Source organism: Panulirus ornatus, chromosome 24, assembly GCF_036320965.1.
Source record: "Panulirus ornatus isolate Po-2019 chromosome 24, ASM3632096v1, whole genome shotgun sequence".
NCBI lineage: Eukaryota > Metazoa > Arthropoda > Malacostraca > Decapoda > Palinuridae > Panulirus > Panulirus ornatus.
Window position 1 is genome coordinate 10,222,097 of NC_092247.1, and position 19,188 is coordinate 10,241,284.

At 44.7% G+C, this 19,188-nt stretch overlaps 1 protein-coding gene and 1 long non-coding RNA gene across 2 annotated transcripts in view; one reads left to right on the forward strand and one right to left on the reverse strand.

The window, feature by feature from the left end:
- Nucleotides 1–19,188, forward strand: part of LOC139757099 (uncharacterized) — a 60,444-nt gene that overhangs the window by 27,063 nt on the left and 14,193 nt on the right. The window lies entirely within an intron of this gene.
- LOC139756963 (uncharacterized) lies at nt 88–17,556 on the reverse strand. The gene is made up of 8 exons (XM_071676908.1): nt 17,430–17,556; nt 16,187–16,436; nt 13,444–15,329; nt 13,083–13,250; nt 4,752–4,844; nt 3,946–4,210; nt 1,150–3,272; nt 88–407 (listed from the first exon to the last, which is right to left on the reverse strand). The coding sequence occupies exons 1-8, from the start codon at nt 17,503–17,505 to the stop codon at nt 232–234; spliced, it is 5,037 nt and encodes a 1,678-aa protein (XP_071533009.1). The 5' UTR covers nt 17,506–17,556; the 3' UTR covers nt 88–231.

Genomic DNA, 19,188 nt, shown 5'->3' on the forward strand with positions numbered 1-19,188 from the left:
TACCTTGAAAACATTATGCATTTACTTTACACATTAATTTTGTCATGATTTGTTCTGCATCTTGAGGTTTCCGGTAATAAAAGAACGTTATATATTCTTTTTCTTTAATGATAACACACAAACAAACATCAGTAGACGCCTTCCAAAGTGTTTTCCACAGTAATTGGCGCAATGAAAAATATTTTCCTATATATCAAGAGCAAAACAAAGTTGAGCACAACAAAGAGCTCATCACCAGCTCAGTTTCTGTTGGAGAGATGCCACACAGACCAGGTGTGCTGTGTAGCAGGAGTCCAAGCAACACTTCTCGGAGATACTGCAGGAGGCGTCGCTAGTACACTTCTTCGGGATCTTCCTGGACTTCGAGGGGGAGCATTGGTTTGGTAGCGGGCAGGAGCCAGCATGAACTGGAATGAGACATGTGTACACTTTACTCCCAGTGAAAATACATATGTACCTGCTCGCCTTTCCCTTCTTAGGGAGACAGCCGTATGAGGAGATGAGGAAATACTCCTCACTTGGCTTCCTCTTCTATTGCTGTTTTTAGACAGTGATAATATAGGAGGGGATGATTTCATGCTTCCCACTCATGCTCATCTTTGTAGCTTCCTACGACATTGAAAAGATAGGTGAACATGCAGTTTCACCAATATCTTCAGGAAATTTTTCATAAATTACCAAAACCTTTTTTGTCAAGATGGGAAAATCTACCTCTCGTATGAAATTTAGGATCATGAAATAAACTGGAAGTTCCTTAACGTGAGGAACGAAAAGTCATTTAATGATAGTGTTATTTTCACTGATATGCACTGAGATATAACGGGATATCGACGATAACTTCGAACACATGGATGCTTCCCCCCTGCAAAGTAGCTGTGGGCAGAAGCTGTTAGGAGAGGGACTTGTTACATGATATTCAGAAGAAGAAAATTAGGTAAACCTATCACAAATAATGACAAAATTATGAAAAAAAGAAGTCCGGCCTATTAGAAGGAAAAGACTTAGAAACGGCTGGTATTACTACTGCCTGAGCTCAACCATTCGTTGGCAGCAGGCAGGCGGGTTTCCGTCGCGATCATTATTCACTAGACAGATGGATGATAATGAAAGAATTTCCCGGCCAAGAAACAGCCTGTACATGTTACTCACCTGTACCACTGCTGGTGACTTTGATGACGAACTCGCGGACGCCGGAGGTGGAAACACTGGGTCCTTGACCGGCGAGCGGAGGGATGTAACTCTGGCCGATGGTGCCCAAGGATGAACCACTTAGGGCGCCCTGTCCGTCCACAGAAAACCCCTGACCGCTAGACGTAGAAAATCCAGAGACAGATTCTTGAGCGACGGAAAAACCTTGGGTAGAGGATCCCTGGGTATCGGAGGCACCGTGGATGGAGGATCCAAAGCCAGCACCTGATCCTTGAGTACCAGAGGCACCGTGGGTGGAGGACCCAAAGCCAGTACCTGATCCTTGAGTACTACCAGAGGCACCGTGGGTGGAGGACCCAAAGCCAGCACCTGATCCTTGAGTACTACCAGAGGCACCGTAGGTGGAGGATCCAAAGCCAGCACCTGATCCTTGAGTACCAGAGGCACCGTGGGTGGAGGATCCAAAGCCAGCACCTGATCCTTGAGTACTACCAGAGGCGCCGTGGGTGGAGGACCCAAAGCCAGTACCTGATCCTTGAGTACCAGAGGCACCGTGGGTGGAGGATCCAAAGCCAGCACCTGATCCTTGAGTACCAGAGGCACCGTGGGTGGAGGATCCAAAGCCAGCACCTGATCCTTGAGTACTACCAGAGACTCCTTGGGTGGAGGACCCAAAGCCAGCACCTGATCCTTGAGTACCAGAGACTCCTTGGGAGGAGGACCCAAAGCCAGCGCCTGATCCTTGAGTACTACCAGAGGCACCGTAGGTGGAGGACCCAAAGCCAGCACCTGATCCTTGAGTACCAGAGACTCCTTGGGAGGAGGACCCAAAGCCAGCGCCTGATCCTTGAGTACCAGAGACTCCTTGGGAGGAGGACCCAAAGCCAGCGCCTGATCCTTGAGTACTACCAGAGGCACCGTGGGTGGAGGATCCAAAGCCAGTACCTGATCCTTGAGTACCAGAGGCACCGTGGGTGGAGGATCCAAAGCCAGCACCTGATCCTTGAGTACTACCAGAGGCACCGTGGGTGGAGGGCCCAAAGCCAGTACCTGATCCTTGAGTACCAGAGGCACCGTGGGTGGAGGATCCAAAGCCAGCACCTGATCCTTGAGTACTACCAGAGGCACCGTGGGTGGAGGATCCAAAGCCAGTACCTGATCCTTGAGTACCAGAGGCGTCGTGGGTGGAGGATCCAAAGCCAGTACCTGATCCTTGAGTACTACCAGAGGCACCGTGGGTGGAGGACCCAAAGCCAGTACCTGATCCTTGAGTACTACCAGAGGCACCGTGGGTGGAGGACCCAAAGCCAGCACCTGATCCTTGAGTACCAGAGGCACCGTGGGTGGAGGATCCAAAGCCAGTACCTGATCCTTGAGTACCAGAGGCACCGTGGGTGGAGGATCCAAAGCCAGCACCTGATCCTTGAGTACCAGAGGCACCGTGGGTGGAGGATCCAAAGCCAGCACCTGATCCTTGAGTACCAGAGGCACCGTGGGTGGAGGATCCAAAGCCAGTACCTGATCCTTGAGTACCAGAGGCACCGTGGGTGGAGGATCCAAAGCCAGCACCTGATCCTTGAGTACTACCAGAGGCACCGTGGGTGGAGGATCCAAAGCCAGCACCTGATCCTTGAGTACTACCAGAGGCGCCGTGGGTGGAGGACCCAAAGCCAGTACCTGATCCTTGAGTACCAGAGGCGCCGTGGGTGGAGGACCCAAAGCCAGTACCTGATCCTTGAGTACCAGAGGCACCGTGGGTGGAGGACTCGGAGGCACCGCCGGTTCCGTGACTGTCGGAAGAGTAGACTTGACCAGTGAAGGTGGAAGCCCCAGATCCTTGGCTGCCAATGCTATCGCTGCCTGAAGAAGCTCCTGCAGTAGAACCTGTGGTGGAGCCATGACTGCCGGACCCGAGATCTACGGTAGGTCCCTGAGCACCAGAAGAGGATCCGTGACTGCCAGACCCGACTCCTGTGGTAGATCCCTGAGCACCAGAAGAGGAGCCATGACTGCTCGACCCGACTCCTGTGGTAGATCCCTGAGCACCAGAAACTCCTGACAAGAAACCTTCAGCAGCACCAAGAAAGTCTACGCCGTGACTTGCGGCACTGCCAGAGAAGGATCTGGGGAAAAGAGATATCACAGTCATGTGTTGTACATCGCCCCTTGTGGAACAAGATGTGTATCCCTCACTTCCTCTCTGTAAGTTAGACTAACCTCTTATACTACTTTTAATAACAGACCAATGAAGCACATAGAAATGTGTGGTGTATGATTCTTTTAGAGGCTGTTGTGTTGTGGAACAAGATGTGTATCCCTCACTTCCTCTCTGTAAGTTAGACTAACCTCTTATACTACTTTTAATAACAGACCAATGAAGCACATAGAAATGTGTGGTGTATGATTCTTTTAGAGGCTGTTGTGTTGTCTATGTTAAATACTTATCTTATTCCACTGCCTCGTGTTTTGGAAAGTGGTTTGCATAACTGAATACGAATGATTGAAAATCGCTGTTAGCCATGCATATGTGAATGCAACAGACGGCATTAATGGCCTGTGATTATCATACTCATAAATTCAGTAGAATATCTTATAACCTGAGTTATTACATCAAACTTTGTCAACGTTTGAATTATAATGATAATGAAATATTGGCGACTAAATGGAATCAGCTGCAACACAACATAGCGCCATGTCTGTGGTTATTGTTCTCTCTAGTTTCATAGACGCATGAAGCAGAAATCACCATCTTAGCATAAGGCAAACTCTGTATGAAAACAGTGATGTCGAACTTACCCAGAGAACGAGGATGAAGAGGAACTGTCTGAAGAAGAAGAAGAACCACTGGAGGCGGAGGAGTTGAAGGAGACTCCTGACCCAGACGAGGCGAAGCTGGATGAGGAGGAGTCATGGCTGGAGGAGGAGGAGGAACTTGAAGAAGAGGAGCTTGACTGGAAGGACGCCGTGCCATGTTGGATGGCAGGAACCTGGTAGCCAGTCTTGTGGGGCCAGGCATTACACAAGCCCACCAGGGCCAGGAGGACAACGGGAGTACAGCGCACTGTGGGAGAGAAACCGTCAGTCAGAGGTGGTGAGAAACTGACCATGGCGAGAGGAGTGAAAACCTGACAAGGATAATTTCCTGAGGCAGTGAATAATAAACTGCTGAGGCTTTCACAGTTATGTTACTCATATTGACGGCACCTTTGTTTGGTACGTTGTGGTACCTTACTTATGTAGTAATGATAGCCGCTCATAATAATGATAGCCTCTCATGCAATATGTGTAAGATATAATGCTAGTTTATGACCCTGAGCACGGCAGTAGTACCAGTGAGCAAGATACTACGTTCCTTCAACATGACGATATGACCATCGTGTATAATGACCTGGTGTTTGACTACAACTTTAAGATCAGATTTATGGTTCATCTCTTAGATCTAAGGGTCTTATACCTTCATCTTTAAAGGTCGAATCGCTCTCGTGCTCAGTGACTAAATATCTATAGAATGACACTTTCAATCTTCACACAACAGTCATATTATAGATATTGTACAAATGCGATATCCTGTACTTTATATACCATCATATCGCAGAACTTACTTATGAAGGCTAACAAAAGTGTAAGTGTCTCCTGGGCGTGTCCCAGTCTGAGAACAGTGGACAGTGAACTGTGGCGGTGACGGCCCCGCCGACCTTATATATACCCCGTGTGGGTTGAATGTCTCGAGAGCCAACGGGGCTTTCCACTTAGTTCTCTGAATATTGCGTTGGTTGGGGTAGCTTCCAGACACGTCATCATCATAGCCTGGGGCTTCACTCTCAATGTCGAAATGACGAATCTCGATATTTTCTATAGGCTCTGGTCTTGTGTGGTTCCGTTCTGTTTGAAACCCCGATGATGTATGGATTAACGCGTCTAAGATCTGGATTTTGGAGTTTTGTATTCTAAGAGGATATCAGATGTGGATGGTCGATGGGTTATCCTTTGCATAGAAACTTTACTGGCAAGTCTACAGAGAATCCTTCCCTCTTCCTGGATGTGTTATCTTCTATGGCTTTATGTGCACTATAGATGACTATGTTTTTATGGTTTTTGAGTATTTTCTTGTTTCATTGGATGATGTATTATAATCATGTTTCACATGTCGTAACATATGCCCATCCCTTCGTATTTTGTGGCTTTCTATAAATAGAAAATTATGTGAGGAAAACACATGGCTGAGAAATCAGTATTTGGAGATCTATAAAGAACACCGTTGAATTTGCTGTATTTTTTTGTCTGCGGAAGCCATTCTTTGTATAATGATAAAGCCCATATCAGTATCAAACTGTCAGTTAGAGAGCAGCTGGTCAGACAGGGACTCAGAATGAAGAGTTATTAAAGTAAATAGGTTAAAAAAAGATTGTACTCACAGTGGACGCTGTGACCTCAAGACTGGTGAGACGGAATGGGGAGTAGGACTTGAACAGCAATGAGATCATTAGATAAGAAATAAGTACGCCACTAAAGACTCTTGACCCATATAAAGTGCAGGAACTTCGTGAAGCCTCTCCATGTGTGTTCAGGAAATAAACAAGAGACAAATGACAGTCTACTTGAAAGGTTAAGAAAATTCATCGTAAGAGGATTTAGTGCCAAGTGAGTGGAAGAGAACAAATGTGCCGATTTATAAGAGAGGATTGTCGTCGGGAAAATGATGGAAAATGTTAAGAGGGCAAGTGGATGAGTGCCTAAGTAAGACAGAGTAAGACGTAATACTATCTGTTCTGTTGCACAGATGACGAAGCTCCGAATGCTAACAGTCTATAGAAGTTTCACATGTACGACAGAGGAGAATGTTCAAGAGATGGCGCTACACGAGCGTAGATCTCCCTCCTCGTACTGTACAAGCGAGTAATGATACACATGTCAGCAGCGCTTTTTTGTAGACAACAACCGAGAACACCAAACTCCCAAGAAAACAAAGAGAGAATGGAGGATTACCTGAGATTAGCAACATACAGACACACAGGAAGGCGTTGTAAAATCCTTAGTCACTGCATATGCCGGTAAATGAGGTTAGATTATACAGTGTGGGTAAGAAAATAGCACTTTGAATTCCCCACAGGCAATCAAATCTCTCCCTCCGATAATATCGCCTCCATCACTTCGTGTCTAGGAAACGCCGATTTCAAGGATGTCATTTCAGTTTGAAAGTATGATGGCACGGGGGAGCTGCTGACACGGGGTAAACCCTGCAGTAATTTACTCGGGCTAATTTTGACTCGTCAGAATTCAAGGAGACTCTAAGCGACGGTAGAGGTCGCTGGATGGTGTCTGTCTGCATGACGCATCAGCATCTGTAGGTGCAGCATACTTTATGAGAGTACCTACGATGAGATATTCCCAAAAGGCAGGGTTACCGCGTAGCGCTCACCACACACACACACACACACACACACGCACACACATACACAGAACAGTGTGTGATAGATAATTTTCGTTCACCAAGATCTCATTTTTTGAATCATTATAGAGTAATATAAAGGAATATGATTTGCTTGATTGGAAAATACTCATTAAAGTTCAAATCAAGTGAAATCAAAGAGTATGAAAGTAAAGGGATCAAATGAGTAACAGAAGTGAACACAAAAAGGATGCAGTGAAACAGTGAGACAGTAAAAGATTGTATCACAGTAAAGGGTAGCATAAGGCAGTAAAAGGATAGAATATGACAGGGAAAGGACACGACAATGAAGTGAAAGAATAAGATGAGAAAGTCAAAGACAGTATAGATCAGTAAAAGTACAAAATAAGACAGGTAGACGATAAGAACAGACGGTGAAAAGATTGAATAAGATAAACAAATGACAGGACAAGACTCAATGAATAAAGTGTAACAAAAGATGAAATATATAAATCAAATATGGTAAAGAATGAGATAAGAAAAAGGAATGGAATTGGACAAAGTCTGCAATGAGATAAAACAGTCAGGCTTATGGAATGGCAGTTAAAGAATAATACAGTGTTAATCACTCCATAATTAGACTGTTACTCGTGATCATTGTTCTTACCGTCGTGGAAGGTATGCTTCCTGAAGGCTGGGGTGGTTGTCTATAAGTTTTTTTTTTTTTTTTTTTTGGTTTTCCCGAACAGATGGGACGAGTAGAAACCCGTCCTATCCCGTGGTTGAGAGATGGGGTGGTGATGGTGGGGTAGTTAACCAGAGCCTGAAGCTTTGTTGGTTCTTGCTTGCTTGCTTGCCATGACTTCTTTTTGCCTTTCTTCAGTGATTTCGTAGAACCATCCACCGTCGACGGTGTCAGTTTCATTTAGAAAACTGTATGTCGTGTGTGTGTGTGTGTGTGTGTGTGTGTGTGTGTGTGTTGCTAACGTCCGCTTCACGCTGAGTAGGATCACCCGCAGCTGATGATGATTTAGAGGTAATTCGAGGGACATATCACTGTGTAGCTAGCGATGAATCCACACTCAAAGAGAGGTTAATTTCGTTGGCTGATTACACAGTGGAGGGTAATGCCATGTGCGAATATAACTACATTTCCCGCACATTATTCTGGTCATTTTATCCTTGGAGATCGGGACATCAGAGTACGACCCACATATCTCTCGTGTGTAGCAGAGGTGGCAAGTAAGGCCGAGATCAAGAGGCTGAATATCTCCTACTGTGTTATGATTTTCTAAAAAGGAACAAGTAAGGATTTTCCCTCAAATATCCAGTCATCCATTCCTGACGCTAACTTGCTGAGATGGGAAACGTTAGCAGGTAATATTTTTCTTTTATCGTGAGCGACGTGTCACGGGTAAAACATGCCCTAATGAAGGCCATCTCGGGTGAAAGAAGAATGCAAAAGAAAAATAAAGTGGAAATAGATAAGAGCTCGGCAGGTGTTGGTAGACCTGGCTCTTAATGGACGAAAAGTTGTAGGAAGAGTGAAAAACGAATGAGGTTTCCACAGCTCAGCTGTTCGAGGAAAGACGTCGTTACAGCTTGGGAGTGGGGACATATGTAGACACTTTACGAGAACAGCGGTCAATGTGATATCTCTAGAACAGAGAGAGAGAGAGAGAGAGAGAGAGAGAGAGAGAGAGAGAGAGAGAGAGAGAGAGAGAGAGAGAGAGAGAGAGAGAGGCAAAATCGTGGCGCCCGGAAAGGGAATGTTGATGACATGTAATGCTAGGATGATTAATTACATGAAAGGCCTTTGATTTCACCTTAGTTAATAGAGAGATGGACACACGAGCCACCCCACACGTGTGAGCTGCATTTCCACACTTGGCCGCATAAAGTAAAACCCGTGTAGATATGAAACACCTGCTCACAAGAAAAATAATCAGGGCACCCGCCCATCACTCCCACCTTTCGGGAACAGACTTTGTGATGTTGGTTATGTGGGATTCTAAGAGAGGAAAATACGGAGAGATTGATTTATCAGCATTTACTTGTTTCTAGATACATTCACCTGCCCCATCCAGTAGCGGCTGGTATACTGTATTCTACTTCTCTATTTATACTCGGTCCTGACTATGTAATTATACGAAAGCGCTTCACACTTCGTATTTTCGTTTTCCTTATGGTATTACCTGCACACACACACACACACACACACACACACACACACATATATATATATATATATATATATATATATATATATATATATATATATATATATATATATATATATATATATATAGACGCCCATACACTCACATATACACACACAGACATATACATGCTTGCCTTCATCAGTTCCTGTCGCTACCCCGCCACACAGGAAATAGCATCCCCCGCCTTCAGCGAGGTAGCGCCAGGAAAAAATCAAAAAGGCCACACTCGTTCACACTCAGTCTTTAGCAGTCATGAGCAATGCACCAAAACCACAGCTCCCCATCCACATCCAGTGCCCACAGACGTATATATATATATATATATATATATATATATATATATATATACATGTGTACGTGTAGGAAGAGAGGAAAGTGATTGGTTCTCAGTGAATGTAGGTTTGCGGCAGGGGTGTGTGATGTCTCCATGGTTGTTTAATTTGTTTATGGATGGGGTTGTTAGGGAGGTAAATGCAAGAGTCCTGGAAAGAGGGGCAAGTATGAAGTCTGTTGGGGATGAGAGAGCTTGGGAAGTGAGTCAGTTGTTGTTCGCTGATGATACAGCGCTGGTGGCTGATTCATGTGAGAAACTGCAGAAGCTGGTGACTGAGTTTGGTAAAGTGTGTGGAAGAAGAAAGTTAAGAGTAAATGTGAATAAGAGCAAGGTTATTAGGTACAGTAGGGTTGAGGGTCAAGTCAATTGGGAGGTGAGTTTGAATGGAGAAAAACTGGAGGAAGTGAAGTGTTTTAGATATCTGGGAGTGGATCTGTCAGCGGATGGAACCATGGAAGCGGAAGTGGATCATAGGGTGGGGGAGGGGGCGAAAATTTTGGGAGCCTTGAAAAATGTGTGGAAGTCGAGAACATTATCTCGGAAAGCAAAAATGGGTATGTTTGAAGGAATAGTGGTTCCAACAATGTTGTATGGTTGCGAGGCGTGGGCTATGGATAGAGTTGTGCGCAGGAGGATGGATGTGCTGGAAATGAGATGTTTGAGGACAATGTGTGGTGTGAGGTGGTTTGATCGAGTAAGTAACGTAAGGGTAAGAGAGATGTGTGGAAATAAAAAGAGCGTGGTTGAGAGAGCAGAAGAGGGTGTTTTGAAATGGTTCGGGCACATGGAGAGAATGAGTGAGGAAAGATTGACCAAAAGAATATATGTGTCGGAGGTGGAGGGAACGAGGAGAAGAGGGAGACCAAATTGGAGGTGGAAAGATGGAGTGAAAAAGATTTTGTGTGATCGGGGCCTGAACATGCAGGAGGGTGAAAGGAGGGCAAGAAATAGAGTGAATTGGAGCGATGTGGTATACAGGGGTTGACGTGCTGTCAGTGGATTGAATCAAGGCATGTGAAGCGTCTGGGGTAAACCATGGAAAGCTGTGTAGGTATGTATATTTGCGTGTGTGGACGTGTGTATGTACGTGTGTATGGGGGTTGGGCCATTTCTTTCGTCTGTTTCCTTGCGCTACCTCGCAAACGCGGGAGACAGCGACAAAGTATAAAAAAAAAAAAAAAAAAAAAAAAAAAAAAAAAAATATATATATATATATATATATATATATATATATATATATATATATATGGGATTAAATACTTGGCAATCGGGGAGCGTTGCCACTCAGCCATGACGGTAGAGAAGTCTCAGTCTAAGAGCGGTTGAGTCTCCCTCAACCACTTAGGTTACTAGAGGTGGCGAAGGATCTCATGGACCGTAGAACATTGTTTGAGGTGGAAAACATTTGGCTAAGTGGAAACGCTCGCCGGTTGTCAAGTATTTGGCCCGGGTTCGAATCCTAGGGCGCATGAAGGGGAAATGATTAATAGATATTTATATATTTTGTTTTCTTGTTTTTCATTAAATTTGCTGTTGCAACTAAACTACGGCTGTTGGTTTAACCTTGAGCAAAGGAACATTTGAACCAACTTATAGTTTTCTTTTTTTTGTCGTTCGAGGTCTGGTCTAACACGTGTGCCGTAGTCCACGTGAACACGTCGCTGTTAACTTCTCAAGTACGACGGTATGACCCGCTGACTGTAACGACAAGACCCATGAGCACGACGGTACGATGCTTGGGTATGTTGGTGTGACCTTTTATCTGACCCTTAAGGATTAGGTTGTACCCAGAGGGTCTACCTCCGTGCTTAAGAGTCGTACAGTGCTCTGGCTTCACATCATCATGCTCAGTGGGTTGCATTGTGATGATTCAGTGGGATAAGATTTGTGTTGTGTTTTGTATCCCTCTCTACACGCTATACCCTCCATATATTCCACTACTCTGTATTATCTTCCCATGCTTATTGTATTATCTTGCCTTGCTTATCTCTGTTCCCCTTACTGATTGTCTGTCGTAATCATTTCTATGTTTCATTCATGTCCTCTCTCTCTCTCTCTCTCTCTCTCTCTCTCTCCCCCTCCTACCGTGTCTGAATCATATAAGGGTATCGATTCCATGATGTAAAGATGCACTGCAGTTGTCCCACACACACACACACACACACACACACACACACACACACACACACACACACACACACACACACACACACAGAGCAAGTATTTCACAAGCTGATTTCCTTGGCTGGTTGGATCTATTGTTCGATAAATAATCACCTTGGCTTCGACACCGCCAAGGTCGTCCCACGCGGATATGATTTATAACTCGAGTACCTGAAACTGATCTGCACTTAACCAGCGAAATGATTCATCTTTCTCTTTTTGTTTACATAAATAGAACTTTCGTCGTAAATGTAACATGGTGGATTTCTTGTCTTTCCATTTACCTGACAGCTCGAGTAAGACCTGCTGCTATCGAAAAGCCAATCTGCGTCATTGTCTGTCAGCACAGTTAGTTGCAAGGACTCCAGAATATCACACCGACAGAAATACCTGCTGCTGTTACTGCTTCTGATCTTTAAGATTTTTCACTTGATCACCGTTGTCCTCTGACTTTAGTAAATACAGATGCAGTTAGACCATGTCATGGCATCCCCTTGCCTTTAGTCGGTTTTATGAAAGTCACCTCCACTTATTCATTCAAGGTCTTCCTGTACATATGAGCCTGGCTTTTAGATTTACATTGTGCAAGAATGTACGTTCTGGTGAATACTGCGTCGATTGCTGAGATAATCTATTGCTGCTGGGGAAAAAAAGAAAACCCTCAGTAACTCTTCTACATCGTCTTGCCATTTGTATATCTCATGGTCGCACACACTTTAAAGAAGAATATATATATATATATATATATATATAGTTTTATATATATATATATATATATATATATATATATATATATATATATATATATATATATATATATATATATATATATATAAAACTGTTTGCCATCAAATTTGAAATTAACTTCATGAAGTGATAGCGGTGATTCTTGCTTTGTTCGACGACTAAATGCTCGCGTCTACATCTTTCGGGAGGAAGGCGAAGCAGTGTCGGAAGTTTCATAGAGTCCTCATAGGTTCATGAAAAAAAAGTATTAACTCCTCGAGGACAACGTTAAAACGTCTGAGCATGACAGTGATACCCAAGGGTCTGATGACCTCGCTCTTCATCTGATCCTCAGAGATGGTACAGTCGTGCTCAAGCATGGTACCATCGTAGTCAAGAGGTTTAGGCACTGACTGTATAACTTTGTGTTCAGTATCATTGCGTGTTATTTGATCTTGGTAATGCGTTCTTTCCGTTATGATTCTCATGTTAGATATTATTTCTTTTATAAGACAGAAGATAAACCAATGATTTCTTCATTATGTTAACACAGAAGCTAATGAAACACATCATCACGTTTAGAAAATATAGATGAAAGTATTGAATTTAAAGAAGTAAAAGCAGGTAACTGAGTCATAAAATGAAATTATACTTTTACTGAGGTTTTGCGAAGAACAGTGTGAGTGAGCGAGAACCAGTGTTTCAATCTGAGTAAAGGTGAGAATTTACTTACACAAGACAGCTTTAAAGAGCATATCCAAAGCACCTGCTTCCTTCCCAGAGGTGATGCGTAAACATACTAAAGTATATTCGTACTTCAAGGCTTTATTGTTTCTTTACAGAGTTAAAAGGAACTGTAACAAGTGTGTTCGAATGTTTCCTTCTCTTCTTTGACTGGGTAATTTTCTCAATGTTTCGTACAAGCAACAACTTTATATAACAAATGCCCTTCACCATTTCGATCATTTGAGGCTAATGGGTGATGATCTATGACGGGAAGATTGTTGAAGTGCACATCTACCTTAAGCCATTACCAAAAGCCAGTTCTGTCTTGGATATGTTTCATCAGACCCTTTATCAGTGACGCAGGTTGCCTTCTACCATTTCTGGACCTTGTGCGTCGCCTGCTTGCAGATCCAGTTTGGAGAACTGCATGTGTCGAAGCAGCATTTCTCCGATGAGCCACAGTTGTTATCGGTGCTGCATTTCTTGCCATATCCTACTGAGCCTGCGCAATTACTGCTGATAGGACAAGCGCCTGGGTGACCTATGGATGAAGAATAAACAGCAATATTTTCATTGGAAGAGAATTATTTAAGCGTAATCCTTAAATCATTGCAGTTCATTGATGGTGATAAATCAAAAGGTATATTGCAAGTAATCCACAAAGGAATTATCAAAATTAGTTCCTATAAATTCATCTACATCAGAAGTCAGCATTAATATATGGTTAACTTTACCTCCAGAAGATGAGGACACTTGCACAGAGAATCCACCAGACCCAGACCCATGCTGGGCAGTTGCTGCAAATGCACTGCTGCTTTGACTTGCTCCACCAGAGCCGCTGCCAGCACCTGCAATAAATGCTCCTCCTGGTCTGGAACCTTTGACAATAGTCACTTTATGCTTGCCACCAGAGACATCCTGGACAAATGCACCACCAGATCCAGAGCCATGTTGACTGCCAGCAGAACCAGAGACCCCTGAGCCACCAAACCCAAAGCCGCCTGAAGATGCTCCACTTCCAGAGGTGCCGGAACTGAAGCTTCCTGAATGGCCGGATCCAAAGCTTCCTGATGTGCCAGTGCTTCCAGAACCGCTGGGACCAAAGCTACTTGATCCCGGTCCACCAGATGTAGATGAACCGGAACTGCCTGATTGTCCAAAGCCTCCAGAACCGCTGGAACCGGAAAACCCAAAGCTTCCAGAACTACCAGAACCCAAGGTACCTGAAGATCCATAACCTCCAGAGCTACCAGATCCAAAACTGCCTGAAGACCCAGAACTTCCAGAGCCACCAGCTCCAAAGCTGCCTGAGGATCCGCGACTTCCAGATCCACCAGCTCCGAATCCTCCTGAGGAGCCAGAAGCTCCTGATCCACCAGCTCCAAAGCTGCCTGAGGATCCATGACTTCCAGAGCCACCAGCTCCGAAGCCTCCTGAGGATCCATGACTTCCAGAGCCACCAGCTCCAAAGCCTCCTGAGGAGCCAGAAGCTCCTGATCCACCAGCTCCAAAGCTGCCTGAGGATCCATGACTTCCAGATCCACCAGCTCCGAATCCTCCTGAGGAGCCAGAAGCTCCTGATCCACCAGCTCCAAAGCTGCCTGAGGATCCATGACTTCCAGAGCCACCAGCTCCGAATCCTCCTGAGGAGCCAGAAGCTCCTGATCCACCAGCTCCGAAGCTGCCTGAGGATCCATGACTTCCAGAGCCACCAGCTCCAAAGCCTCCTGAGGAGCCAGAAGCTCCGGAGCCGCCAGCTCCAAAGCTGCCCGAGGATCCACGACTTCCAGATCCGCCAGCTCCGAAGCTACCCGAGGAACCAGAAGCTCCAGAGCCGCCAGCTCCAAAGCTGCCTGAGGATCCATAACTTCCAGAGCCACCAGCTCCGAAGCCTCCTGAGGAGCCAGAAGCTCCTGATCCACCAGCTCCAAAGCTGCCTGAGGATCCGCGACTTCCAGATCCGCCAGCTCCGAAGCTGCCTGAGGATCCTCGACTTCCAGATCCACCAGCTCCGAAGCCTCCTGAGGAGCCAGAAGCTCCAGAGCCACCAGCTCCAAAGCTGCCTGAGGATCCATGACTTCCAGAGCCACCAGCTCCGAATCCTCCTGAGGAGCCAGAAGCTCCGGAGCCTCCAGCTCCGAAGCTGCCTGAGGATCCACCACTTCCAGATCCACCAGCTCCGAAGCCTCCTGAGGAGCCAGAAGCTCCTGATCCACCAGCTCCAAAGCTGCCTGAGGATCCATGACTTCCAGAGCCACCAGCTCCAAATCCTCCTGAGGAGCCAGAAGCTCCGGAGCCTCCAGCTCCGAAGCTGCCTGAGGATCCACCACTTCCAGATCCACCAGCTCCGAAGCCTCCTGAGGAGCCAGAAGCTCCTGATCCACCAGCTCCAAAGCTGCCTGAGGATCCATAACTTCCGGAGCCGCCAGCTCCAAAGCTTCCTGAGGAACCAGTACTTCCAGAACCACTGAAACCAGAGCTTCCCGAGAACCCAGAACCTTTGAAACCGGTACCTCCGTGGCTTCCCGATGACCCTTGAGCTCCAAATTTACCAGCCCCTCCGCCTGAGCCGAAGCCACCTGCAGATCCAGCACCACCAGCCTCAGCAAAGCTACCAGATCTGTAAAAAGATGAAAACATAAAGGGTAAGAATACTAGATGTGTCATGGCCCATGCACTCTCTGACTTGAGGCCAGTGTAGTAAACCGTTTTTGGCAGTATTCTTATTCTATACCTATGAATGGGATATGAGTATCTCATATTCATATTATGTAAATCTGAAAGGTTTGATGTTAAAGAATCTTTGAATAAGAAAAAGATATACAGAGCTTCATATCGCAAAAAATACAGTACAACAGTGCAACAAATGAATCTACAGACTGAATTTCAAATATCAAAAGTTACAGTGTAACAAAGGGCCTTGAAACATAAGTAGACAAAATAATTAAGTTTGCACATGTGCAGACTAACCCAAGGTTTCAGTGTAGGTTATAGTGGACTTGAGAAGAGGTTCGTATGAGCTAAGCTGACAAGTAGTAAGAGGATAACTGCTAATTTTGGGGGCATCCTTCCTGGTTATGGGTGATACTGAATCAGGCTGTATATTTTTCATTCTTGGATGTGTCATACTGGAATGTATGTATGTGAAAGTATAATTTTGTTTGCAATGAGTTACCTCTTTTCTTGTGGCTTAAAGGCTCTGATCACTGATAAAAGTCAACGTAGAGGTCAGGCCTTAAGTAGAATATAAATATGGTCTGAGATGAAGAAGTAAGGATAAAAGTGGAAAAATTATCCAGGAGTTTTGGAGGAGGAGAACCAGTCTTTTAAAGAAAGGAGGCATATCGTAGTTAACATGAAAGACGAAAAGATAAAGAGTTCCAAAGCATATCGGTGGAGGGAAAGAAGCAGACGTTACTTAGATGCAGTTGTTTGCGTGACCTAAGTCGTGTACATGTGTGTGTAGGATATACCTACCCTGAGGAGGTGAACGACGATGATGAGGAGAAACTGGTAGACGATGAACTGCTCGACGCCGCCGCTTGAGCGGCTGCTGCTGCAGATGCTCTTGACCCTGATGATGCACTTGCTCGTGCCGCTGCTGCGGCTGCTGCTCTTGCTGCTGCCGAGGATCCACCAGCCGCTGGAAGCGTATACACCTTCTTTGATTGCCAGTGGGCACAACAAACTGCCACTAGCCCCGTTAGTAGTACCACTGTCACGCGCACTGGAAAAAACGTTCATAAAACCATAAGAAATGTTAAGAAGCTATGGAAGAGAGAGAGAGAGAGAGAGAGAGAGAGAGGGGGGGGGGGAGAATCGGACCCACCCTTCATTGTACTTAGCGCCTGTATAAGGGATATTTTAATGAATTTGTGGTGTTAGATTCTTTCTTTTTGGAACCGGGTTGGATAAAGAAAGAAAGAGTAATTAGAGGTTTCATATGTAGCACGGTAATCTGTGGGCAGAATCATGAATCTCCTTCGTGGTCGTGAGTTCCCCTACTTATATAGGCTCTCCTGATCATCCTTATCAGCCTTTTCTCAATGCGACACAACGGGGCTAAGAATTTCTTGTGCAGAGTTCGCTTTGGTATGTCTAGATGGTCGTATAATGCAGTAAAGACCACACCAAACCTGCCTTCAAGGCATGTATGTTAGGTACATACACAGGTCCGCATGGGGAGAATGGATGGGTGGGCTCTGTCTACGCTCGCCATTATATTGCTTCAGTTTATGCTCCCATGACCTAGGTGCTTGCGGTTTCTACCATTAGCAAGAACACAAAGTACTTAAGTACTTGGGAAGTCACTGTATCGCAAATATAACGTATATCCGGTGGCAAACCGAGGGCGGATCGTTATGTTGTCTTTTTCTTTCCATCTACAGCCAAGCTTTGGAACTATCTGACAGTCTCATGTCATTCCTCACACCTTCAGCTTGCTCCTGTTTGAAGGGTACGCTTCCTACCCCTACCTTCTCACAACTCTTGAACGAAAGTATGAATGTCCACTGTGCCACCAAACGCGGGACCTTAAACTGAATGTTTCGCCCCATTTGCATATGCACGAAATATTTCGAGTACCAAAGTATTAACTAACAACATCTATACCACTTAGTGTCAAACAGATAGTCACCTGTCAATCATGCACAGGTGACTGCAGAAGGTGCAATGTTAAAACTGGTTAAAGACTGTCAGAACACTAGGGGGTTGAACTCACTCTTGCTGGTGTAGGCGAGTCCCCACGGATCCTCCGCTGCCGGCCAACTGTGCCATACGATGCCCCGCTCTCCCATTATATAGAGCTCTACCAGGATCTTGGGCTTTCCAGGCTGCTCCCGTGAGTATTCCGGTTAGGAGACCGGTTCTTACGATCATTGTGCTCTTATCATCTTTCATGCCAATTCCAGAGCGTGCTGTTCGGGTCTGTCTGGGTACGGAGGATGTTAAACTAAAACAGTAATATAATCATGAACGAGAAGGCCAGTATTTACAATAGTGACAACATCTATCAAACAGATAAGTGTCATTTTCATCCCAGTGAGGGAAAACTGTTTCAGAACATTGTCATCAATTTTTTTCTTCGAGTCTCCAAGGGAAGTCTGAGGTCAAGGTGGATGGGCTCATCCCATTTACCATGACTGGCGTGTGTAAGGGTTGCCTAACCTGTGATCCGCCTTTACTCCTCTAAATATAGTTCAGAGTAAAAATAAGTATATGAGCAACATTGAACAGTTTGATATATATATATATATATATATATATATATATATATATATATATATATATATATATATATATATATATATATATATATATATGCACAGAGAATTGAACACGACATCATAGTTAGAGTTAATAATCTTTTTAATGTTCTCGAATTTTCTCAATATTATTTTACTATTAGATGGGTGCTCAAACACCAGTTGTCCAAATTAATCCATTTCATTTCAATCAAACTTGCTGGGCCTAGATAGACTGGTATTGTACAGCAGGAATAAAGTGTGATGTTGGGATTTAAAGAACTTTATTAAATACTGGCACCTGATGAGGTGGATTGTCTCCATGAAACATGTCGTGCCACAAGTATAGAAAAATTACCTGTTAAATAAAATTGTATTAACTCCTACTGAAGTGCGATTTCACCTTCATATGTATATGTATATATATATATATATATATATATATATATATATATATATATATATATATATATATATATATTTTTTTTTTTTTTTTTTTTTTTGCTTTGTCGCTGTCTCCCGCGTTTGCGAGGTAGCGCAAGGAAACAGACGAAAGAAATGGCCCAACCCACCCCCATACATATGTATATACATACGTCCACACACGCAAATATACATACCTACACAGCTTTCCATGGTTTACCCCAGACGCTTCACATGCCCTGATTCAATCCACTGACAGCACGTCAACCCCGGTATACCACATCAATCCAATTCACTCTATTCCTTGCCCTCCTTTCACCCTCCTGCATGTTCAGGCCCCGATCACACAAAATCTTTTTCACTCCATCTTTCCACCTCCAATTTGGTCTCCCTTTTCTCCTCGTTCCCTCCACCTCCGACACATACATCCTCTTGGTCAATCTTTCCTCACTCATTCTCTCCATGTGACCAAACCATTTCAAAACACCCTCTTCTGCTCTCTCAACCACGCTCTTTTTATTTCCACACATCTCTCTTACCCTTACGTTACTTACTCGATCAAACCACCTCACACCACACATTGTCCTCAAACATCTCATTTCCAGCACATCCATCCTCCTGCGCACAACTCTATCCATAGCCCACGCCTCGCAACCATACAACATTGTTGGAACCACTATTCCTTCAAACATACCCATTTTTGCTTTCCGAGATAATGTTCTCGACTTCCACACATTCTTCAAGGCTCCCAGAATTTTCGCCCCCTCCCCCACCCTATGATCCACTTCCGCTTCCATGGTTCCATCCGCTGCC

Bases quoted from the DNA above. Each gene is read 5' to 3' on its own strand.
- LOC139756963 (XM_071676908.1), bottom strand. From the start codon at position 17,505: ATGGGAGAGCGGGGCATCGTATGGCACAGTTGGCCGGCAGCGGAGGAT. The intron at 16,437-17,429 runs GTGAGTTCAACC...CGTTTTTTCCAG, and splicing joins ACTCGCCTACACCAGCAAGA to TGCGCGTGACAGTGGTACTA. The intron at 15,330-16,186 runs GTAGGTATATCC...ATCTTTTTACAG, and splicing joins TCGTCGTTCACCTCCTCAGG to ATCTGGTAGCTTTGCTGAGG.